Here is a 23,879-nt window from a genome sequence, read left to right as displayed (position 1 = left end):
ATTAGGGGGAAAGAACACTTGTACTGCACCGTTTTTAGCACAGCGGCGAGCTAGAATGACAACGGACAGATATCTGCGAGTAACCAGCGCAGGGTTCACGGTGTGTCCGCTACACTTTAAGCAGAATTAACATTTACAGCTGGCGTCGTATGTTCATGCCATCGTTGGTTTTACCAGATATGCCGCCTTGGGATTCACACTTCCGCGGGTGATAGAAACTCATCAGCTGAAACTGGCAAACCAGTGTTACCCTCTTTCGATCAAGAGGAAACGCAGGTCCAGGATGTTGCTCTGCCAATCTATTTGAAACTGATGAACGACGAAGCGGCAAGCTGGTGGTTCACATCCGGCGTTTCCGTGTTCTGTGTGTCAGTGAACGGAAAGCGGATTCAACAATCCTGTACTGTAGGCGCGTTGATACCTGTACATCGCGGGTACGTGGAAAGGACAATTCCAACACGGCTAACTGTTTCATTGACTGGAACGCCACAATTTAAGCTGCAAAACCGACACTTTCTCACGTGTGTGACGTGACACATCGCGATTCCTTATGCGAATGACAAAGTTTCGTGCGTGTTTCCGAATACCCAAAACATATCTGGAGTGCGACTGGCCGGTAGGGGAAAAGCAAGTCTGCCTTTATCGTCTTTAAATTCGGGAAAAGCAAGACAAACTGGAAGGATTGAAACTGTGAACCGGTTCTGTATCACCAGAATTGGGAAGAAGTATCGTTGTCTAAACGGCTGCAGTGGCCGCAGTTTCTGTACTAGGAACCTGCCTCAAAAGGTCACGAATGCCATTCTGCCCCAGAAGAGGCTCATATCTTCCGGTGAGCTACACGAACTGTGTCTCCTTTTACTTTGCAGTTAAAACTCCATTCGATGCAAATTTCCCGGACCGTGTCACGATGCATAATAGAGAACACCATTGAAGCTACCGAAACAAGTGGATAACCTGAAAGGTTCTGAGCAGAGCTTTTCAAGATCAAAGAGTCGTTGAGCGACAGGAATGCCTTCGGCCTGCCATTTTCATTTGATGTGAGGAGAAATGGTCTAGAATCCGGTTTGCGCGGATCTCAGTTACTGCCAAACTGTGGCGACTCAACGAGAGATACAGATTAACATGACGAGCAATCGAAGCCGAACATAGTTCACACTACAGAAAGCTTGCAGGACGAGAAAACGGAAATTCGGCCTTTTCATATTTTCGATCACGGACACGTTGTGTCCGTAACACTACCGATAAAAAAAGAAACAGTACAAAGCCCCATGTTTCTTCTTCAAGTGCTTAGCCTCCGCGTTGCCTTCCATTTTAACGACACAGACGCTGGTTTGCCACATGCGCGTAGCAAGTGCGCTGTGTGCCAGGGGTATGAGTGGTGAAATAGTCTTGGCCCTTTCCCTCTCTTTCCCAGTAGTTTAACCTTTCAGTTTACCCGTTCTTGTTTTTGCGCGTAATGGTTTCTTCCACCAGGTTCCACAGCGGTTTCGCCTGCTGGCCTTCGGTGAGATTTTCCCATTGGCTGTCTGGCATGTGTGCAGCGTCCGCTGTGGAAAAGTGCGCAAGTCTCCGACTCTCGCATTTCGGTTTGCCTGTTCTACATGAACGTATGGAAAAGCTCCTCCACCACAAATGGTGCAGTGAGAACGGAGATGCCATTATTCCGTGGTTGTGAGTCTCTACGGGTTTGTAGTGTTGGCTCGTTAATTGACACGCTGACAATCGGACGCGGAGCGAGGATCGATACCGAGGTATCCCCGATTTGTCTGAAGCTCAACTACCGACTGGAAACACGCTGGACACATAGTGTGATAAGTGTCGGCGTTCTTTCTTCACTCTATGAAGCGTCATCTACGACGGTTCCGTGTGTCTTCCCGTGTCTCTCGCTCGTATGCAAAATTGGATTCGATGCACCGTCCTGGAATGCGAGAAGGCGGAACCAGAACCTTCCCGGAAGAAAACATTTTCAAACAATGGCAAAACTGTCAGCCGCAGTGCCCACTGCCTCGCCTGCAGAAGGCGGGGGATTCTTGCTTGTCAATCCCAGGTGTACAGAAACTTTGCTGGCCCCGTTCCAAGACTTTCAGTGCGCCAAACAGGTACGCGCAAGACTCTTTTGAAACCGAACGGAGGGCGCCTTTTCCAGATAGACATTCCTGCTCGCGAGCTTCATCCGTAGCCTTTCGCTCGGCTCTCCAACAAGCCGAAAGTCTGCTTTTTCCCAGTACCTTACGGAACCAGTCAAAGGAAGCTGACCGCTATACCGTGCGTCCCATGTACCCGATTTTGTCCTTTCTGCTAAGATAGCGTTTCAAGATCCTTTCCGCCTCCGCGTCTCTCTCTTTGCAGGTTGTCAGTGCATGCCTGAGCATCGGTATTCTCGTCGGCGGCAGTCTTGTTAAGCTTCCCCAACTCGTCAAGATTTTGAGAGCCCAGAGTGTTGCAGGCCTGGCGGAGATGTCGGTTTTCGTTGAGGTGCGCGAAACACATGTCAATGCTTAACTCTCTTCCTAATCGCATACACGGCACTGGATTCTGCTTGCCTTTCTCCCGTTGGCTCTCCATTCTATTTTTCATTCTTAGTGCACGCATCCTAGAAAGAAGCCAAATATCCGCTGCCAGGTTTGTGCTACTCTTGCCTCCCTCATTCTTCCACGGCCCTTGCCTTCGCTCCTACAGGCCATCAGCGCCTCGATATTCGTCGCCTACAACGTTCTTGAGAGACATCCGTTTACAACGTGGGGAGAAATGCTCTTCGTTTGTAAGTAGCGACTCTGTATTCTTGAAAGTCTCAGAGGGGCTGGTCGGGAAAGCAATCCTGAACTACGGCTGATAGTACACAGCAGAACACCCGCAGTTTTCAAAGACCGAACTCGTCGACCTGCTTCGTCCTTTCTCCCCATTTTGGCCAGATTGAACACTATGGCTCTACTGAATATATTTCCACATTTTCAAATTGTAGACTTCCCATCCTTTAGAATGCTCGCTATATGCGCAACCTACGTGTACTCGCTGCTTTGTTATTCACCTGTGTTGTTTCCCGTTTGATCTACACTGTTGCGCCGACCCAGGAATGACATTGTTGCGTCTCCGTTCCCCACGTCGTTTCTCCGTTTTCGCGCCAGTGCCTTCCTCTTCACTTTCTGGCTGTCCGTCTCCTCGGACGCAGAGACTTTGTTTCCCTGTCCTTCGGGACCGTTCAGTTTCTTGTTTGTGTCTTTGCCATTCCTTCACTCCTCCGTTTACCTCGTGTGTTCGCTTTATGCATGCGCCATATGGGCTTTGACTCGGACATCTTCCTTTTTCTGAATTAGCATTCCTCCACTTGCAGCTGAGTCACCGTGGTCGCCATCTTTCGCACGGAACCTGCCACCACTGCTTCACGACTTTTGTGGTCTCGATGTAACACAAAAGGCATGGAAGGAATGCTGTGAGTGCATACTCTACCACACTCCCGGCAGTAGCGGCTGAACTCCTCAGTGTTGTCCACGCATACCCGGCGTCAACCAACAATGACTTTTTCTTTCCGCGCCTGCAGCACTTCAGAACCTCTGCACGCTTCTTCTTTTCTGGCGGTTCCGAAGTGCTCGCGACGGCCGGCACTCGATCGAAGAAGAGAAGAGCGGGCAGGCCACCGCGACCTCGACAGACGCTCCGTTCGCCACCTTCACACTCTTCCAGCGCGTTCTCTGTGCCCTGGCCGTCCTTCTTCTTGGTGCCTCTGTCGCCTGTGGCTACCTGGTTTTCGGCAGAGACAGCTTGTTCTCTCGACGCCTGGCGATGGGCCTTGGCCTCGCCCCCTTTCCTCTCCGTGAGTCAAAAAGCTCAGAGATTGCAGACAGTGTTCTCTCGCTCTGCGGGTATTACGCTCTGTGTTGTCTTCCTGTCGCTGGTTTCAGTGACTCAGAAATGAATCACGAAGACGCACAGGTGCGAACGGCGACAGCGTTCACGTTGTTTTGCCTTTCCACTGCGACTTCTCAGGACCAGGATCGTAGTCTTTGTCCTTCGTTCTTGGAGGAAGTCGAGCGTCAGTTGTTACCTGCTTAGTATCTCGTGCCTGGTGACGTGTGCTGTGATGCGAGCTCTTATCCTACGATTCGCTTCACCTATTTTAACAGGTAAACTAGGCATGGTTTTATTAGAGATGTACATGTAGATACAACATTCAGTGACTCTCCATCGGTTTTTGCGCCGGATTCATTTCTCTGGAGCCCGCCTGTTTCCGGTTACGCGACCAGGCGCTTCTTGCATGTCTTTCGTCAGCGAGCGCTTTTCGCGTTTTCCTTGACAGTCAATTTTCACATCGCCTCTGCCGTTAGTGCAAGGTGTCGTGCCTCCTTCTCTCTTTCCTTTCTTGACCATTAACGTGTTCGACGTTTCACTGTGACAGTCTCCTTGTGATGGCTGCAGCCAAGAATCGTGGGACTGAGTTCGAGCCCCTGGCTATACCCTTGTCCTTCGACACTCAGGTGTTCGCCAGTGTCTTGTTCAGGTTGTTTCCTGCTGTGCTACCCATGCTCCTCTCCCGTCCCTCGTCCCAGTCAATGGTTTTGTGGCCTTTGTCTCCCGGAAACGTCTCTGTGTTTTTGTCTTGCACCGTTCAAGCTCTGTCTCTGCGTTGCGCTGTCCCGGCGTGTTTTCAGTCTTCTGCTCGCGCTTGCCTCAAATCAAACAGAACTGGACGCAAAAGCACACCGGCCAGCTCTCGGCAGTCACGGCGGGCCTCATGCTCTGTGGAAACCTGGCGCGTCTCTTCACATCGATGGTCTCTCTGTCTGACCAATTTGTGGTGGTGAGCATGACGTGCTGACCAGACAGTCGGGAGTTATTCTTCACAGAGTGCGCTGTTCCTGAGGTGCGCTTCTCTCTTCCAAGGCGTTCGCCAGGCTCGAAGGCCTCGGCCTCGAAGGCGAAGTCTTCGAGGACATGATGTCAACTGTTTACACATAGAGACATACGTAAACTGGTACGTATAGGTATGCGTGCACAGAATCAAACATATATATATATATATATATATATATTTATGACGATGCGTGCATATGCTTGTAGAGGCATGTGCGGGTTTCAGTCTGTTTGTTGTTTTTTCACATGCTTGTCTGCCACTTGATCGCTTGTCCTTCGTGCTTTTCTTGCTGACTGTTTCTCCCTTTGTGTCCAGTTATCTTGCACTCTCGCCACGATCCTGAACGCGATTCCGCTTTTCCAGGTGAGTCGAAATGCGACAATTCTCACGTGAAGGGCTGTAACGAACGACGGCGACTACGCGCTTCGCAGCAAAAGCCAGGGGTGGGTACCGGGCAGCGAGGCGACAAGCAGCGGCTTCTGTGTTGTTCGCTGAGTGGCGCTGGGAAGAAACCGCTGCTTACATCCGAGCGAGAGGCGTTTCCCTCTAACTCGGTGTTTGATCCTGGAAAGAGTGTGGTCATGGTGTGACCGTTTTGATTACTATAGGTCGTGCTAAGAACCTCTCGTTGCCGTCTTAGGTGCACTCCCGTTTCCTCTTTTTTTCTCTTTCCCAAATCATTTTTGTCGATATGAAGCACACACTCATGTGCCGAGTAGCTCTGCAGAGAATCTGCTCACGGCCCTCGCGTGTCTCTTCGCCGGTCGCTCTCGCTTTCGCATGCCTGCACTTCCGCGTTTTCAGGGCGGAAAACAGTGTAATAAAAGACAGGATTATTTATGAGGTTGTTTTGGGAAGCCCCGACGGCGAGATAGTTTACTGGTTACATCTTGAAGGACTTAGTTTACGGGATGCAAGTTCTGTCGTGCAGCCGCTAAATATCAGTTATGCGAGTGTCCACAGTTCCTTCATGTTCATTTAGAGGGAGAATCTCGGCCGCACTACCTTGAGGACGAATTCCAGAGTTCATGATTAACCCAAAACTACGTTGCTTATCTTTGCTCTGTTCAATCAATACTGTCCACTCTTCGCTGTCTCCCCCACGCATGCGCAGATTTATTTGTATCGCGATAACACGGCGAAAGCGCTTGGAAAGCGGAAGGAGGCGTGAGGCGGGAGAGAAGGAAAGTGCCGTCAGTGGAGATCGGCGGACTCCGGACCGACAAGGCGCGTCTGTGGGGGTCGGGTAAAAAGAACCTCTTCCTTTTTTTTTCTTTTGCCTTTCTGCACAGCTGGGCTCATAAAGAGGCTCCAAAGGAAGGGAGGAGACAGGGTTGAACGTGGCTTGTTTCACAAGCATTTTCCGGAGAGAGAGCGCTTGTGAAGCTGAAGTCCGTCCCTTGGACGAGTTCGACGCTTGAAAGCGCTCCGGCTCTGTGAAAGAAGGAAATTCGCCGAAAAAACACTCGAACACTCGCGTCTCACACCTCTGTTTGTCATGTTAGAGAGGTGAAGCGTTCGCTCGCCTCGCGTATGTTTCCGTTTTTACCTCATTTGTCTTCACGCATATGCTGTCTTTCGGTGTTTCCAGTTTACTCGTTCATCTCTAAGAGGCTGTGCGCAATGTGTTCTCTTGGTAGCATTCGTGAGGGTCCTTCGTCCTTTTCTTCCCTCCCACACACAAATGCACCTTTAACGTGGTGGGTTTGTCTCCCTTTAGTTTCCTCCCCTCAAGATTGTTTCGAGTCTGGATCCTCTTTTTCTCCTTTGTGTCCTGGATCGTTCCTTTCTCGTCTTCTCATGTGCGGGGCGTTTTACCTTTCTTTCGCCACGTGTGGCCGTAGAGGTTGGTATTTTGCTTTTTTGCATGCAGCTTTGTTTTTCCTCGATTCACTTCTCCCTTGCTCTCTCTTCGTTTCCAATCGCTTTTCCACGGTAGCTTCCCTTCATCCGTGTTTGACAAGAACCCCGTCTGGCTGGAGAAACGTTCTTTTTCAGCGGGAGGAAATTCAGTCGACGATATGTGAAACGCTCTACCACAACATATAAAAACATGATAAAATACATTTCCATACCCTGAGAATCGTTTCAGAGCTACGTTAGAGAACATCGTCGAGAGGACAATGCACCATAAATGGTAGTGGAGAAAAGAGTTGATAATGACTGCAGCACCACCCTAACCTGTAAACAGTCGGAACGAGAAAGTCAAGAAGGCATGCAACCTTCTACAGCGAAAGGGTTTGATTCACATTGGACAGCACTGATACGCAAAGGAAGCGTCACGGCGAGGAGCATTTTTGAGGCGTCGAGGAAAAAGCAGCAACGCACACGCAGCGAGAAAGCTGGAAACAGGCACCCAGGAGTTTCCACACAGAGGTGAAGGAACGAATACAGAATGACAGGAAAGGCGCCGTGTCGGCGAATTCCGTCACAAGTGCTGTCTCCCGTTGGTTTACGACAGAGTTTGAATGCCACCCGTCTTTCGGTGAAGCACCTACTTTTTTCTCGTTCATTGTGGCAATGCCCGGTAAAACGGGCAGTTTTGGTTTGTTTTGGTGCGCGAGGGTCTGTAGAAAGATTATTCTTTCTGGAGTTCCTCGACCGGTCCCAACGAATACACGTCGCTAAATGCGTGTAGGGTGCCCGCTTGCTTCGGTTTCTCCTCTGATGCGCTACTCCCGCGTATTCACTGTCACATCGATGGAATCTGTTCCGGTCGGCTACAGCACCCTTCTTTTGAACAGACTGTCACAAGTGAGAGTCAGAAACAACAGTTCCCCGTGAAGAGGTTCAAGGTCATCTAAAGATAGTTCGTTTCCGATCGACTATGTAGACTTGCGGGGAAAGACGTTCATATGTGAGAGAACAAGTCGCTGTCTTCTTTCCTGTTCACCATCAACGAAAAAGCGAGGAGCAACACCTGAGCTCTCTGAGAGGCCAAACGACTTCTGAGCGTCGCGGCAGTCCAGACTGAACTGACACGCAGAACCAGGAGACGCACTTGTGGGTACGGTTTTGCAAATGCTGCAGTTGTCAGTAAAAGGGTTTCATATCCACAGATATTTAACTCTCGTCATATGGATACTTTTTCCCGCTACAATAATGAACGTGACAGTGCATGCAGTACATTATAAATCCCTCAACAATGTCATAAAATTTATATTAATTGGAAATCATAATCGCCAAACTCCTGCATAGATCTCTCCAGAAAGAAAGCATTTGCACCTCACAGTAATTGTGTTCACAGAGGGGGGGCTAGCACGGCTGTGTGTGCCCAGGCGAAGTCGCTGCAAAGGATGCAGCTCTCGGACCCTCTTTAGCTCTGCTCCACAAGAACGAAAAACAGATCTGCTGAAAAAGGCACACAAGAGGGCCCGGGGAGAAGAAAGAGGACAAAGATACAACAGAGTCGAACGTACAGAAGAGAGAAAAGTGAACGTACAGGAGAAAAAGAAAAGAGTAGAGAAGGACACAGAAAAAAGGGGACGTGCGGATACAGGAGAGAGATGTTGAGACGAGCAAGAGGAAAAGAAAGGGGCACTAGACAGAGACGGGATGAGGCACGGACTCGCCAGCGTTTCTCACGTTCTCCAAAGTCCCTGTAAAGGCGCACTGAAGACCTTATCGTGACTGGGGTCTGCGTTTTCCCTTCGCTTTCTTTTTCTTCTTGCTCTTTCGCATTCATCCGTGTTTGCTCCAAGTCGCCTTCGCTGTCTCCTCTGGGTCCTCCTCTTTCTTCAGGGACTGCCCCTTTTGTCGTCGTTCGACTCTTGAACAGCCCGGCGCCGCGAATGCGTCGTCGCCGCAAAGAAGGCGCGGAGCGGTTGTCCGAGCGCTCGTTTGGCGAGCTTCTGTACGTAGACCCCGCGAACTGAGAGGTAGGAGAAGACAGCTTGGAAGAGCGAAAGCCAGTACTGCAAAGAGTAGCAGTCAGATACAGCGAGACGAAGTCAGGGTGCGCGCACACACGAGATAAGCAGAAAGGAGACAGCATCAAGAAGAGAGAAAAATCGTTAACAGACGAACCTATCCGGAATCTGTGGTGCCTCACGATCGGCCGAGGAACCTGGACGCACAGCCATAGGTTCAAGAAGTTCGTCACATTCCTCACGAACTCCCAGTGCGTCTTTACGTTTCATAAGTGGCTTCTCGTTGACTCGTTCGCCGTATTTACAGTCCGTTTCTGTCTTCAACGCTTCACTATCGACCAGCCCTCCAGAGTTCCCGCAGGAGTTGGCGTTCTCGTACCACATTAAATTGTGTCGCGTCTAAGCTCTCCTCCGTTCTGCGTTCGGTCTTCTCACCAGAACAATCCAGTCTGCAATCCACTCTGCAGACAGCGTTCGAATCTGATGGTCAAGAACGAGCATGTGCAGCGTGAGGTGCTCTTCTCCCTCGCTTCCGTCTCTTTCTCCTTTTCTGTCCTTTTCTCCTCCTGTTCGGCCAGGACAGCCCACAGTCTCGCGCTTCGTCGGGGCTTCGTGTGCGACAGGGTTGAACACGCGTTTCAGCGTCTCAAGAACGTTGTGAACTTCGTTTCCACTTCTTTTCTCCTGCTCGCCCTTCGCACTCCCGTGGTCCTCTCGCTCTCCGTTCCGTTTCTGCCGCGAGGTGAGAGAACAATCGGAGGAGCACCGCGTCCGCAGGGCGCTCTGCAGCAGCAGCAGAACCCCGGTGGCTGGGTGTCCATACACCGGAGGCGCTCTGCGAGAGAAGGCCAGGCAGAAGCTCAACTGCAGACAACGGCAACAAACAACTGCGAAGATGCAGGACTCTGGAGGAAAGTATGAATCGAGACAACGTCGAGGCAAGAGAAGTGGAGAATGAGGAGCCAGAGCAAGAGAGATCAGCAGCGAAAGAGAAGTCAAGGTGGCCTCCTAAGCACCTGTTTCCTCGTCCTGGGCGCGTCTTTAACCAATCTCTCTCCGCCGTCTACTTTGAGTCCGTTTTCGGTGTCGTATCTCTTTTCCGTTCTCCTCTGTTTCTTCGTTGTCGCGTTTCTTCACCTCAGTGAAAGTTAATCCACATCGAAACACACTTGGCAGCAAAACACAGCGAAGGCCGACCTGGTTTGTTTTGACGAATGTGTCGGAAGCAGCGCATTCTGCATTCTCTGTTGACCTCCTTTCGTATTTTCTCTTCCTTTTACCCCGTTCATTCTCCGTGGCAGTCTGCTCTCCCCCAAATGCAGCAGAAAGACACCACGATTTTAGGTCGGTTCGCCCAGAACTTCAGCCTGGTACTTCTTAACTGAGTGAAGTGATATGGGGTTGAAATGCCGGTCAGTGTCAATGCCGATAGCAGAGCACTGGATTGGGGAAACGCTCGCCGGTCTACAACCGTTTTTCGCCTCGCCCTACGTGTGTCTGGCGAATCAGCTGGGGAGTTTGACTGACCTCCAAAGCAGAAGTCCCTCTCTGTGTGAAGCAGGAGACGCGTCTCTCTCCTGTCAAGTCGGAGCCTTCAATCTGGTAGGCCGAGCTCGGGGGCCCAGATTCGACCAGACTCTTTGGACCCGTCTCACCATCGTCTTCTCTCCCTGAGTCTCTCTGTTCTTCTTTTTCTCCTCTGTATCTTTCCCTTCTTTGTTCTGCACCTCTGTCTCCCCGTTCGCCGATCTGCTCTGCCTCGTCGCAGTCTTTGTCGTCGAACGCGTTCGTTCCGCTTTCTCCTGCACCGTCTGGCGCGCCATCTCGCGTTGCTTCTGTCTCCTTTCCCTCGCTTGCTCGCTCTTTTTCCTCGCACCCGGGGTTTCCGGTGTGTCCGTCCTCGCCTGCTGCCGCCTGGCGCTTGACGTTTTCACCGCATCTGCGCGCGTCCCCGGAGGAGACAGCCGCAGGCGCGGTCTTTGCCATTTTGCCTCGGCTCTCGACGCACGCACCCTTGGTTTCGCTGTCGGGCGACCTCCTTCGTTTCTCCGTCCGTCGCACAGGTGAAGCAGAGGAAGAAGCGGCAGAGGGAGAAGACGCGTCTCCAGAACAGGACGAAGAGCAGGAGGAGAAGGAACGCTCGCGGCAGCTTTCTTCCACTACGCGCTCGAGCTGCAGGCGAAGGAAGCGTCTCAGACCCCACCTGCGTGCAAGAAACGACTCAGCAGTTTGACAGAATTCACCAAAACACGCCAGGTGAAGCTGACGCGGGGAATGGTTCACAACGAGCAGGGTCAGGAAGTAGGCGACAGAAGAAAACGCTCAATGAAGTGTGAAAAAGGTGGAGATGGAGCGGAAAGTCTTTTCATCACCAAGATCACTTTACCTCTCCGTCGTGCCTGATCAAGACGAATTGGCCTTACGAAAAGTAGCTGCAATGCACAGGCACGTCCAGACTCCTTCGTCCTCTGTTTTTCTCCAAGACTCACCAGAATTCGCGTTCTTCTTCGTCGAGCCCAAGCGGGACGAGAGACAGACCCTTCTTCTTCAGCCAGGCGTCGCGCAACGCACTCGACGCCTGCTCAGGCCTTGCTTCCATTGCCAACGACAAAACAAGAGGCGCAGAGAGAGAAAAGCAGTAGAGAGGAAAGGTAAGAAATTAGAGATATTGTTTGGCAGACCCAAGAAGGAGGATAGCGGAAGAGACGAACGCGGGAGAGGAGACGGCAGAGAAAGAAAACCAGAAGATAGGTTGTTACGCCCAGATGTTCCGGTGCAGGAACGAAACTGTCCAACACAAGAAAACGTTGGACGGGTCTCCTGTAGCCCTCCTTTTGTCTTCAGAGACACTCCTTGGTTATGGCGAGAGAAATCGGCTTTCCTTCGTTGACTTTGATATTCTGGCGGACAACAGCCAGCTCACTGTTGTTGTGTCGCGTTGGCCCTCAGTCACACGTGCCGAGGGCGGTAAGCAGGAGCGAACACGAGGATTCCCACGCCCGTGAGAACCCTCGAAACGATAGCAAACAATCGCTTGGAGGGACCAGATGGTCGGATCGACTTTTCGTTTCGTTACAGAGCGAGTTCAATGGGAACCCAAAGATTCCCATTCGACAGCAGCGACCCTAGCAACGAGAAAATGTGTGCCGGCATCTGCATACGAGAGAGATGTGAGATTCAACTCTCGAGCTCCTTTTGCTGGGTGGAAATTTTGCAAGCTGTGAATCACTTGTAAGTAGAAGCTGTTTTCTGGTCTGAGTCCGGCGGAACAAGGTTCGCCGTTTTGCCCCCGAAAAGGTGCCTTTGCGTTACGCTTGGCAAGCTCCTTCGGCCGGACGCACCTGGTTTTTTCGCGGATCGCTTTGTTCAGAATAACGCCGACGAAGGAATCAGTGGTGCTGCCTCCTTTTTCTTTTTTCCGAATGTGCACACTAGACAGAGCCTGCAATTCCTAAGTCAGTCGCAGCTTCACAAACGAAGGCGCACGCGTTTTTCATGCGCAATCTTCTTTGTTACCAGGACACCCTCGACGCAAAGGGTCACCTGCCTAAGTCCTTAAAACGCTGGGTCGTCTGCCGCGCCGAAACAGATTACATACAGCTTTCCGTTTTCCCCTTGGGTTACTTCTTCATCACAGGGGGAAACCAACACTGCTAGCGAGGATCTAGAGTTTTGCTTGGCGTGCCGTTTCGCAAATTCGCATCAAAAATCGATTCTCGACGGACACACACTGGTCACAAACAGCGCAGCGCGGTGAACAGCGTTAATTTCCAAGTGGGCAAACCTCCGCGTCCTTACAGGGTTTCAAAAACTAGCGGCAAGCGCGTCTCCCGTTCCATGCCGATTTCCGTCGCGAGTCGATTTCCTCAACATCGACTCGCTGTAGTTACATCTTTTGGTTCTCTTCTTCAAGAAAGCACCGCGTAACAAAGTGGAGAGCGTTTCCTGCACATCCGAGAGAAAAGTGACTTCGGCGGGCGGTTCCACGTGAACGTCCTGGTGCCCGCGGTGTATGTACGCCTGGTTTCTCCGTTCCACTTGTAGTATCTCGGCGGTCTAAATATCGAGGGGTCGCATCCCGTTGCTCTCTATTTAAACAGGCGGATTTCCGTGTGTTTCACATTATGTTGAGACAGCGACTGTAGCCCGGGGAGGGTGGGCTGAAGTTCCGAGAACCCGTTCATTCCCCCCATTTTCCCGCATTTAGCTTTACTCGCCGCCTCGTGCTCGAAGGCACGAGAACGTCTGTCGCTGTGCGCCCTTTGCACCAGATGATGTGCATTTTTCCAGCCGCGGGGTGTTCCGCCGGGCGCTACCCTCAAAAGATCTTGCCAGGAGGCGAGTCCGCCGCAGCGAAAGGTACCTAAAAGAGGAGTTGCCTCTGTGTGTGTGTGTGTCGATTTCGGACGGCAGCATAAATCTTGGAGAGGAAATCGAACGAAACCGGGTCTTTCTTCCTCTGTCAAACGAGCTAAGGGTCACCGTGTTCAATGGGAGGGTCCGGACACAGCCAAGATGCGTCCTGCACGGGGCACTTGTTTTTGTGACGTTTTTTTCTCTTCTCAGAGATACCGTGAGACATTCTCACACTCAGCTACCACTTCCTGGCCTCAGCGCCTGCCCCATTTCGCGTGGCTGTTCTGTCTCGGCAGCGTCTTGCGCAGCTCCTAACGGTCGAGTTAGCAAATTGAGCTTCCCTGGGGATTGGCCAGAATATTCGAAGGCAACAGTGAGAGCAGAGTTGGTTGTTTAAAAGACTTTTGAGGAAGGACTTTTGCGCCGAGACCCACGAAGCGCGCAACTCGCTTCAATCGACCTTTGTGTTTCGGTGTGCGCTTCTGCGTCTTTTGCGTTTTCTTCCATCCTTCACTTCTCGGTCTTCTTCATGCGTTTGCGTTACCCCACATTGGCCGCTGGAATACACGTGAAGATAGACCAGAAGCCGCAGTGTGTGCTTTCTCTGTCGTGTTTTCTCTTCGGCGTGGCTCCAACTCCTCTTCACGTGCCGTGCTGCATGAGTGTCTTCTGTACCTCCTCATTAAATAGCGATCTTTTTTCGCGTTTCTTCGTCTGCTCAAGTTGGTTTTCTCGCTCGACCGGCCTCTTGTAGACGATGACGAATTCTTCTCTCCCCTCGACACTCCGCCTCCCACGAAGGGAACCAGGCGTTGCTTGGGGTCGTTCGTCGCTCTCGCGCCTGCTGCTTCTCTCGCTGTATCTTGGCTTTTTCTGCTCGAGAGAGACCGAATCAGCTGCGCCAGCTCTGTCAATGTCGGAGGACCCTTCGCGTTCCGCGGCTGTCAGTTCACATACGGAGGCGGAGCAGCAGAGAGGGAAAGAACCCCTCGGGGAAACTTCGGAGACGCTTGCCTCTTCAACCTCTTCAGCGCCGCCCTCGTCTCCCCGCCTGCCTGATGCTGCGGCTGCCACAGCTCGCCAGACGCAGAGCGCGAAGCTCTCTCCAGGTGTAGAGACATTTGAGAACAGTGGTGAGGGCGAGAAGACGCAAGGTGCGCGGAAGGGCAGACAGAAGGGCCGCATGCAGAGAGAGGAACCAGAGCATGTGGAGAGGGCCAGGCACGGAGGGACGGAGACGCCGAACACACCGCAGACGGCGGGAGCTAAAGCGGTTGAGAGAGAAGAGGAAGCAGGCGGAAGAGGACGAAAAGGCATCGACGCTGAGGAGGCGTATGCTCTTCCGAAAGGGGTGAATCCACGATGTAAGTGAACGGTCGTCCACTTTTTTCCAGGGGGGTGAACGTGGCGAGGCGAGAATAAAGGAGCCTGCGGTGTGTGTCCAGAAATTCCGATTTGCAGGAGCTCTCACACGTGTTTCTCTCTATTGGGATTTCTTATGTCTTCATTGTTTTTCTTTATCTATGCCTTGACCCGTTCCCGAGAACTGCTCTATTTCCGGCATTTTTGCGGCTTTCTTCTTTCCTGTCTCGTCTCTCTTTCATCACTTTTCTTCAGTATACTTTCTCTGTTTTTTCTGTGTCACTTGGTTCTACTCGCTGCTGCGATAGGCTCTTTCGAGTTCATTGCGTTTCCTTTGTTTCTCTTCGCTCTCGTTCCTTCTCCAGTTTCTCTTCCCTTCTGCCTCCACCGTCGACTGCGTGTCCCCTCTTTGTGCCTTTTCTTTTCGCATGCCAGTGTGCCTTCGACAGTCGTCCGACTCGTGACTCGCAAGCTTCGCTCTCCCTTTGCGGACACCTCTCGCGTTCTATGACTTCCAGTTCTCGTTCCCTTTCTCGCGTTTCTTTTCGCTCTCACCCGCTGCTGGCTCCCCGTGTGTCGCTTCGTTCTCTCATCCTGCATCATCCATACATTTCTCTTATTTCTCTCCGTCTACCGCTCTTCGGTGTGTCTCTCCCAGAATCAAATACACATCCAAAAAGAGACATGTGTCTCTGCTTTGCCCTTCCGAGGGCCTGCCTTCTTCGGATATGGCCTACCATTGGGATAAACTCCTTTCTGAGTATCCAGGGTTTAATATATATATATATATACATGTATATATATATATATATATATGTATCCAGGGTTTAATATATATATATATATATATATATATATATATATATATATATGTCACAAGATCATAGCTCATCGGCCAATCGTTGCAGAAATGGAACCCAGAGAACACCGTTTGCTAATGCAGCAAAGAAAATCAGGTTTTTTTCTGGCGTCCTCCTTGGTACAACGTTGTGTAGTGAGACGCTGCCCTTCTCTTTTTCTTACTTCCCTGCAGTCGCAGCTGCGTATACACCACAGTTTTCGTCGGATTCTTCGAGTTTTCTGTATCCATCGGAGCAGCTGCGGCGGCACGGGGCTGGAACGGCTTTCTTCAAGTGCCCCTCTTCAGGTCTGTTGATTCCCTGGGGAATGCTGAACGACAATTTCTGCGACTGTCGAGACGACGGCTTCGACGAACCCGGAACGGACGCCTGCAGCGGCGTGGCCCCTGTACATACAGCTGCGGCAGAGCGGCTGCGCGCCGCTCTCCACACGTTCCTCCACTCTCGTGGCGGAGAGGCGAGCGCTTCTGGAGCGACGCAGAAAGCCGAGGCAACGCTCGAGAAAGAACAAGCTGCAAGCGCGCAAAACGTCTGTGGTCCTGCGGGGGGGTGCGACCATAAAGTGTTCGGGAAGCTCAAGGGAGCTGCTGGCTTCTTCTGCTCGTCGGGCCGAGAGGGCGAAGGCGACTGGGGGAAGCCTCGGGTGATCTCGCCCATGAAAGTGCACGACGGAGTCTGCGGTAAGAGCAACTCGCGATTCCTTCAAGTTTTGAGCGCCCCGCAAAGAAGTGAGGTGGCGGGAATAGACTCATGGATTCGTGAGAGAGAACAGAGGACAGAAAGAGCCCCAGTGCCGAGCGACGAGAAACGGACAGGTGACTGTAGTGGGCACCCGGGTGGAGCACACTTGTTCGCGTTCTTCAAGGTGAGCATGAGCGAGGTGTCAGAAGCGACTGTGCACTTTTGTCTCTGTAGATTCGAAGGAGGCGAAGGACGAGAAAAGGCTGTACACGAATTTCAGAGACTTTTTGAGGAGACTGCATAGTAGAAAGAAAAGTGCATGCCAGAAGGGGAAGGGCGAACGGACGTTCGCTCTTTGCTGTCATTCGGTGTACCCGACTCTGCTCGTTTCTTCTCTTCCCCTCCCCACCTTTGTTTCTCCATCTTCCCGTCCCGCTCTTCCTCATTTCTTTCTGCCATCCACTTTCTCATTCGTCTACTTGCCATCCTTGTCCTTTCGCTCTTTCTTTCTTCGAGTGTCGTCTCCTCTTCTCCGACCTTCCCTCGCTTTTCGTTCTTTGCTGCTGGTCCCCAGACTGCTGCGACGGCGCAGACGAAGCCCCTGACGTATCCTTGCTTCGGGTTTCGGCGGTCGCCTTCCGACCCTTCTCTCCCGAGTTTCCCTTTAGAGAGACCCCGAAACTCTCCGCGTGCCCGAACCGGTGCGCCGAGGAGAAGGCGGAGTGGGAAGCGGAAGTGAAGGCCAAGCTGAGGCGCCTCGCCGTGGCTCGCGCGCAAACCGCCGCGCAGACGGAACAGATGCGCCGAGTGGTACAGCAGCGCGCGAGCGAAAAAGCACAGCTCGAGGCGGAGGTTTCCCGTCTCCAGCGAGCTCTGGACTGCTCCTGGATGACCCGAGAGGCCCGCCAACGCGGCGCCCAACGCCCGGATCCCGCGGGGTCCCTTCACCACAACGCCGCCCTCCATCGAGCTGTGAAAAGGGAGATCCTCGCGGCGCACAAGGGCGCAGTGGGACAGGCGCAAAAGGCCGAGGAAGTCGCGGCAGAGGCCGAGGAAGAGCAACTCCATCTCTGGTGCCAAAAAGTCGTCCAGGACGTGTTGGGGCATGGGGGAGAGGGCGGAGAGGGAGAGGACACGTCTAGGGATGAGGCAGGCATCGAGGCACCAGACGAGGAGCTGAGCGCGATGGTCGGCGCTCAGCTGTCGGGGCCGCCGACTGCGTTCAGCAGACCAGACAAGGTCGCCCTGTTTCCGCCGCCTCGTCTCCAGTACGAGCTTCATGCGGAGGGCAGAGAGCCGGCGAAGGCAGGCCAGGCAGAGGATGGAGGTCCCGATGCTCGAGTCCAGAGCCCGGAGGAGCGGCGCGCAGCTGCAGTGGCGGCGAAGGCCGAGGCGTCTCGTCGCGCTGCGTTGGAAGCGTATCTGGAACAGCAGAGCCGCGGCGCCGGCCCTGACGAAGACGAAGCCCCCTCAACCCGCGGCGGCGGTTGGACGCACGTCTGGGATGGTGTGAAGCAGCTCGCTCAGCAGGGCGCCCGAGCGCTTCAGCGCGGCCTGGCCTGGGTCGGTGTCGGTCCCACTCCGCAGAAAAAAAGTGAGAAAAAGGAGTTCACAAATAAATAGAAAAACCCGTCGGAGCTACGGAAAGTAAACAGCGGGGTACGTGACTCGAGTGAAAGTGCCTTCTGGTCGAGTTGGGGGGTGGCGGTTTGGGGTAGGGGGGGAAATGTTGGCACGAATGCGGCTGGCGAGAATCCCGTTTAGAATGGCGGAGAGGGCGATCGTCTCTGTGGGGGTTTTTGGAGGGAGAGGGCCAGGGAAGGGAGTGGGAGAAGCAGCTCACCGGTGGTGGATGTTGGGGAACACACTGAGGAGTCGGGACGTGGTCGATGAGTTTGATGTGTTCGAGTTTGTAAGAGTGCTGTCACGGGCGCTGAAGGGTACTGTCGTTTTCGCTGGAGACCGTGCATGGGCTGCAGGGCTAGGAAACTATTCTGCGAGTCCTCACTTTTATGGGCATGCTCGCCGGCGTGTTTGCGGTCTCTAGGCTTGGGAGCGCTTCAGCGGTCGCTCGAGGAGTTGAAGCAGAAGAAGGCCAAACTGGAAAAGCAGATGAAGAACTTGGAAGGCGTCAACGCCATTCTTGCGCCCCTCTACTCGGTCTGTCTCTTCACGTCCGACTCCCGTAGACGGTACGAAAACCTTTGTGTCGCCTATGCTCACGAAAACCCGTTCGTGCAGACTCAAAACGCTGCACACCCTCCACTTCACTACACTTACATATGTATTTAGACTCATACATAAGCATAATATATATATATATATATATATATGTTATTTGGGTTGCGCAATTTGTTGTGACATCGTTGATCTCCCGTGAGATACCTAATTAGGTTTGGATTGTTGTTCACCTTTGTTTGGTAATTCTGTCCCTTCTAGAGTTGTAACGAGGTGCGCTGAATGCAAAGTACTCGTGTTCGCGATCACTGGAGCATTTATTTGTATATGCCTGTTTTGTGAGCATTTGAATACATTTCTGGTAGGCAGGCATCCACATGTCTCACAGTGGATGTTTTTCTAAAAGCCTGTCTTCTGGGGATTTAGGAAATGTTGTGTTGTCGAGTAGGGCCCGCTGACCGGCGGCCCTGACCTGCTCTCTGTTTTGGCCAAATGCGTCTGTGATTTCCTGTTTGCACCTCTGCACGTCGCAGTTTCGACTTCCAGATTTGTCTTTTTGACCGGGTGAGACAGTTTTTTCACCGGAGCCACCGCGCTCGCGAGGCGTTGTTGGCGTACCAGAACGCTACGCACGTGGATGGGGAGACGCCGAAAGACGCTTCGCAATTTACCGGAGGCTCGCCAGGTGAGCCGATGTTTGCCCTGGGGACGTTCCGCTCCTTAGAAGTTGTGAAGTGCCCCAAGGGCAATGCGGCGGCAACGGGCAAACTGCTGGGGCGAGGTACCCGAGAAAAGCTGAGGGCCTGGACCGAACAGAGCAAGGATGTCGCGATTCCGACAGATCCTACCACTGGCTTCGCCTTCCGCCTCGAAGACGAGTCCGAGGAAGAAGACGCTGTCTTCCCGCAAGGCGGAGACCCCGAGTTCTGCTTCTCCATGTTCTTCGCTGATGGCGATGCGTGTCCCAACGACAGTCGCCGCGAAACAGAAATCCTCATTCACTGCGGACCCGAGTTGTTCGTGGTGCAGGTGCGTTTCTTACCACGGTTGGAGGGAGCACAGAGGAGAGGAGGCAGAAGGACAAAGACGATGGGCGCGTGTGATGTTTTGCCGGATGGGGCTAACGTTAGCTGGTTTGCAGACACCCAACTGGGTAGATAGGCGCAGAGCTCTCTCGATGCCTGTAGACATTTAGATGAGTATGTACGTTATGGTATGTGCTTGGTTTCTGAGGCAGGAGAGATACGGAGAGAAAAAATGGGGAAAGGACACGTAGGGGGACCCTCTTTGACGGAAGAGAAACAATGGCTACTCATAAAAGAGGCGTCTGCCCATGAAGAAAGTATATGGAATTAGAGGGAGAAGCTCGTTTGCAGTGACCCCGACCAGAAGGATCCTTGGAGTTTCTGGCGTGTGGTCTGGCCGTGACAGGAGTTATACAAAAACCTCTTTGTCTCTCAGATGTGGATTTTAGAGGTGATTCACATGGGGGCACGTCCTGCTTGGACATACGCGTCACGCTCGATTGTGAAAAGCGGATTTTCTTCTTCATCCACTGGTGTATCTCTTCTTTCACGTGTTTCTGCAGGTCCAAGAGCCGGCGATGTGTCGCTACTCCATACTCCTCGAAACGCCGCTGCTGTGTCCCCGCGAACAACTTTTGCAACTAGAGAAGGAGCGATTTGCTGTGTACCACGACGAACTCTAGAACACCTCCCGTGCGCAAGTTCAGCTGCCATATGGCGAATAGCGTCTGTGTCGACAGCTCGTCGGTCTGTGAAGTATTTTGTTGCCAAGAGTGGAGGCTTTGACGATAGCTAAACGCGATGAAGGAGATGCTAACTCTTCTCTGCAGCCAGCCATCGGTCGGGAGTTTCACTGAAGCCTCTAGAAGGGAGGCGACTAGGGCCACCGGGCCATCAGCAGTGGTCGATGCGTTTTTGCGGAAGGAATCCCGTCACGAAGGTTCTGAAGGGCAAGTGAAGTTATCTGTGTATTGTCCCTAAACTTCGCTGTGAGAAGTCGTGGCCGCTTTACGAGCCACGCGGCCTGACGGGCTGTCAAAGCCAAACATTTATGTTGGCTCCGCGCATGCACGGTGTAAAGCAGGCGACAAGGTGTTTTAGGCAACCATAATACTGTGTGAGAGATAGGTTACCAACGTTTGCGACTGTGAAGATTGTCAAGCTTCATTGTTTTTTTAAGGAGCCTGTTGATAAATGGGAGGCACGTATATCGGCCAAAAAACACATCCGGTGCAATACGCACAGGGTGTTCGCAGTAGATAGTGCCAAGGTCTCTGGTGGCATCTCATGGACGAATGAAGTTGGCGTTCAGCCGAGCGGTGCTTGTAGCCGACTGATTGCGAAGACAGCGAAAATATGGATCTGAACACCACTCAACGTGACGTGATTGATGCCTGAAAGAATGCCCTAGTGCGTACCAAGGCTTCCGTGCTTCAGGCTCACAGCGCGCGGAAGCTGTGACACTTGGCAGGGCATCTGCCTTTGTGGCTGGAGTAGAATATCGCGTTTAGAACAAACACCTATTGCCTGTCTGTAGAGTTGGTTTCACGTCGTTGCCGCGGACGACGGATTATCGATTTTTTGTGAACGGAGTGATAAGGAGAGCTTCGTCCTATGTTTGTCCGTGAAAAGAATTTGTTCACGTCGCTCATGGGACTCTCATTTAAACATCCCGACTCACACGTGGGGGTTTTAGGCATGTATGCGGGTAGTCTTCGTCACGGTTTGTTTTGAGGTATGGAACAACGTTGGGTCAAAGATGGTGGCCTCGTACAATTGGTGCCGTTGCGCGGTCGCAGTGCTGTCTGTCAGTGTGTGCTGTGGGTTTTGGAGCGTTCCGAAACCGACGAGAGACTTGGAATATTTCCTTGGCTTCATGATTCATCCCTTCTGAAATGGAGAACCGGCCTCTTCAGCTATGTCGTTCGAGTGTAAAGCAAGTAATCGTGCAGTGAAGGACGCTGGTGGAAACTTGCAAAAGCTCTTGCGTGTTCGCAAACTGCTGTACATGGTGTGCTAGAGCGAGGACAATAACACTTTCTCCACACGTCCGGTGCAGCGGTTGAGTTGCATAAATCAACACAGCGGAGGCTGTTTCAGTTCGCATGCATGCATTCAATAAGCGTCAGTACTGATGCTTTACGAGACCCTGTTCTGGCAGCGATAGCAACGTACGACTGAACGTGTGTTTCGCATTTTCAGCGGATGCTCAGGAAGGCAAACACACCATATGCATCACAGTCGCCGGTTTGCGCTTTTCGTTGGTGACGTGACAAAAAGGAGATGGGAAGGGCCAGCAGTGTTTTGCATGGGGACTAAGACGATAGGGACATGATGGGGCCGTTCCATGAGGCCTACTCTTCGAAACAGGCATACGGATCTCTGCATGAAGCCGGATCTTTTATTGCTACCGACGCTTCACTTTTCCACCACCACGGAAGCAATTCAAAAATGATTTTCGGAAGTGAGGTCAGGCAAGCTGTTGCGCAACATTGCATTGTCTGTCGGGAAAATTGCTGGCGTGTTGCCTAATTATGTAGTGGTCGCGTGTCAAATCGAGACAACCATAGGCGCTCTAAGCTCCTTTGGAAACGAATCTAATAAACCCAGCACTGACATCAAAGTGGTATCTGGACGGCAGTAGGTAACTGTCGTTTTGGTCGTTAAGGTGCTTGTAAGATGGTTGACGACATATTCATGCTACCGGTGACTCACCCAGTGTCTGTTTCTGTCGAATTATCGTGCCTTTGAGCGTTTTGGCAGAACGAGCATTATGTGATTGTGAGTTTATCTGAAACAGGAGATCTGTGTACACTATGCATCACGCATCGTCTTTGCGTAGTATTATTAGATCAGCCTAGAGAAACTGGAGGTAGGAATGACGTCTCAGCAAGCACCCTGCAGAGTGTTCTAAAGCGTGAGGGCTCGATAAAACTCCCGCTAGCAACTTCCGAATATTGAACTCTACCCAGGAGATTACGGGCTCTAGGTGTATTTTAATTGCGGTGCTCTCTCGACGCACCTGGAGTCTTGAAGCCACAGTTCTGGTGTGGACCTGTTCGCGGTGCTGGAAGAGAGCCAAGCTGAAGAAACGTCACATGCGGATCTGTGGGAAATGCATGCGCTCCCGCTGGATATATGTTTTGGCATTGTTTACATCGGGACCTCCACCCTGACTGTGATTTCCGAACAAGATCATCGTTGTAGAACAGATTTCTCATGGCCAGATGGAGCATGCAGTGCTCAAGTGGACGCCTTGCCCCGCCACGGGCTGCTTGAACTCCATCAGCTTGACATAAGGGCAGTCTCGCAAAAGATCCTTCGGTCGTTTCATGTTTGATCCGTTAAAACAAGGTTGTAAATGGATAGACATCTTCCTCCTTAGACTGGGATTATCTCTGATGCTAAAATCTTGTCCTGAACAACGTGTTGCTCCGTTAGCTCAACTCCCTTGCCCGCGTTTCTATAAATAACAAATTTTTTTGAGCTAGCACGTTAAGCTCTACCAATTAAGAGGCGAGGCCTCGAAATCGCCTCACAGGAAAAATGCTGTTCCGTTCCCGCTTCGGTCTAGTGGCAGTACAGTTGTGGAACTGCCGCTCCACCGCGTCATAAGTCATCGTAGCCAGACCGTGACGTAAAAGAAAACTCAACCAGAACGGAAGCTTAACACACGGACCCACATCGGCTCCGGATTTTTTTCGCGTCGAGGAACAATAGTCTTCTGCGTCCAGGCAACAAATCTGTTGCCAAGCTGCGAAACCGAACCACATTGCCAAGTCTTTCAACATTTTGTATGCTTCACCCCTCGCGCCGCGGGCACTGTTCACACTTTCGTCCGCTGTCCTCGGCTCTTTCAGCCGAAAGCTCACAAAAGAAGGCAATTTAACTTCGGCATTCTCTTCCTTACTACAGCTTAACGTACACGAGACAACCACCGTACGGCAAACCTCAAACGGCAGAGAGAGAGAGACACGAGCCGGAAAAGGGCCCATCCAACGTCTCAGCACAACGGAGAACCTCAGCTCAGAAGAGCGGTTCTTCTCTGCGAGTTGCCAGAGTTGGTATCTTGCACAGAGCGAAGTAGCTCCTTACCTTCAAGGCTGTGTTTCATACAGAGATGCTGTCTGCGAAGACAGCACTATGAGCGGCCCCCTGGCGCTTCCCTCAGCCTGGGCTTCCAGGCAAAAAAGCTCGAGAGTCCATGTGGTCACGGTCTGCACAAGATCCGAAGGGTGCACCACGGCTCTGCTCTACTCTGATGCAATTCTTGACACACATCTGACCCTGCTTGGATGGGGCGAAACTTGCGGAGGGCCGGGTTGGCGCCTGAAAAAAGTTGTTGATTTCTGCAAGGAAGTCGAGTTGCAAGATGTAGTCGTCGTGGTCGACGGCTTCAACACAGTTATTCTTCAACCTCGGGAGGTCATTCTAGACAAGTTCCTCGAATTCGGTGCGTGAACACTTCCCCCGGAAATAAACAAAATCAAAGCTAGTTTCGATCAAATGTCTGTTCACGTCGTTGCTACTATCCGGTGTTGTTTCGTTTCGCACGCTGGCTCGGCGTAAGGTCATTGCTGAAATTGTTGGCGCTCAGCGAGGTCCAGAGTGCAGGCTAGGCGCAGTTTCTACTATGCCCGTAGATCACTTGTTTGTCGTTGTAGCGGTCATGGTTTTCCAGCAAACTTAGTCACGTCAG

General features: G+C 52.1%; 4 protein-coding genes across 4 annotated transcripts; 3 read left to right on the top strand and 1 right to left on the bottom strand.

Moving 5' to 3' along the window:
* The first annotated feature begins 1,432 nt into the window (after window positions 1-1,432).
* TGME49_253420 (PQ loop repeat-containing protein) lies at window positions 1,433-6,881 on the top strand. Its single transcript, XM_002369358.2, has 7 exons — window positions 1,433-2,099; window positions 2,350-2,475; window positions 2,680-2,761; window positions 3,539-3,811; window positions 4,647-4,795; window positions 5,165-5,212; window positions 5,964-6,881. Exons 1-7 carry the CDS (start codon window positions 1,602-1,604, stop codon window positions 6,018-6,020), a joined length of 1,233 nt encoding a protein of 410 aa, XP_002369399.2. The 5' UTR covers window positions 1,433-1,601; the 3' UTR covers window positions 6,021-6,881.
* Window positions 6,882-7,686: 805 nt separating this feature from the next.
* TGME49_253410 (hypothetical protein) lies at window positions 7,687-12,131 on the bottom strand. The gene is made up of 4 exons (XM_018781008.1): window positions 11,208-12,131; window positions 10,246-10,921; window positions 9,154-9,582; window positions 7,687-8,763 (listed from the first exon to the last, which is right to left on the bottom strand). Exons 1-4 carry the CDS (start codon window positions 11,315-11,317, stop codon window positions 8,587-8,589), a joined length of 1,392 nt encoding a protein of 463 aa, XP_018638183.1. The 5' UTR covers window positions 11,318-12,131; the 3' UTR covers window positions 7,687-8,586.
* Window positions 12,132-12,294: 163 nt separating this feature from the next.
* On the top strand, window positions 12,295-21,205 carry TGME49_253400 (hypothetical protein). Its single transcript, XM_018781007.1, has 6 exons — window positions 12,295-14,438; window positions 15,470-15,976; window positions 16,552-17,571; window positions 18,025-18,169; window positions 18,689-19,184; window positions 19,744-21,205. The coding sequence occupies exons 1-6, from the start codon at window positions 13,832-13,834 to the stop codon at window positions 19,861-19,863; spliced, it is 2,895 nt and encodes a 964-aa protein (XP_018638184.1). The 5' UTR covers window positions 12,295-13,831; the 3' UTR covers window positions 19,864-21,205.
* Window positions 21,206-22,987: 1,782 nt separating this feature from the next.
* TGME49_253390 (hypothetical protein) lies at window positions 22,988-23,641 on the top strand (the record flags this gene model as incomplete). The annotated part of the gene is made up of 1 exon (XM_002369355.2): window positions 22,988-23,641. Exon 1 carries the CDS (start codon window positions 23,324-23,326, stop codon window positions 23,639-23,641), a length of 318 nt encoding a protein of 105 aa, XP_002369396.1. The 5' UTR covers window positions 22,988-23,323.
* Window positions 23,642-23,879: the final 238 nt, after the last annotated feature.

This window comes from Toxoplasma gondii, chromosome III, assembly GCF_000006565.2.
Source record: "Toxoplasma gondii ME49 chromosome III, whole genome shotgun sequence".
Lineage (NCBI taxonomy): Eukaryota > Apicomplexa > Conoidasida > Eucoccidiorida > Sarcocystidae > Toxoplasma > Toxoplasma gondii.
This window is presented reverse-complemented; position numbering and strand designations above follow the sequence as displayed.

Excerpts from the sequence above, each read along its gene's own strand:
- TGME49_253400 (XM_018781007.1), top strand. The coding sequence starts at position 13,832 with ATGACGAATTCTTCTCTCCCCTCGACACTCCGCCTCCCACGAAGGGAA. Across the intron at positions 14,439-15,469 it reads GAAAGGGGTGAATCCACGAT|TCGCAGCTGCGTATACACCA; the intron begins GTAAGTGAACGG and ends ACTTCCCTGCAG. Across the intron at positions 15,977-16,551 it reads AGTGCACGACGGAGTCTGCG|ACTGCTGCGACGGCGCAGAC; the intron begins GTAAGAGCAACT and ends GCTGGTCCCCAG.
- TGME49_253420 (XM_002369358.2), top strand. The coding sequence starts at position 1,602 with ATGAACGTATGGAAAAGCTCCTCCACCACAAATGGTGCAGTGAGAACG. Across the intron at positions 2,100-2,349 it reads ACTTTCAGTGCGCCAAACAG|GTTGTCAGTGCATGCCTGAG; the intron begins GTACGCGCAAGA and ends CTCTCTTTGCAG. Across the intron at positions 3,812-4,646 it reads CCTCGCCCCCTTTCCTCTCC|TCTTCTGCTCGCGCTTGCCT; the intron begins GTGAGTCAAAAA and ends GCGTGTTTTCAG.
- TGME49_253410 (XM_018781008.1), bottom strand. The coding sequence starts at position 11,317 with ATGGAAGCAAGGCCTGAGCAGGCGTCGAGTGCGTTGCGCGACGCCTGG. Across the intron at positions 9,583-10,245 it reads GAGGGACTTCTGCTTTGGAG|TTGAGCTTCTGCCTGGCCTT; the intron begins GTCAGTCAAACT and ends CGTTGTCTGCAG. Across the intron at positions 8,764-9,153 it reads TTGCAGACTGGATTGTTCTG|TACTGGCTTTCGCTCTTCCA; the intron begins GTGAGAAGACCG and ends TACTCTTTGCAG.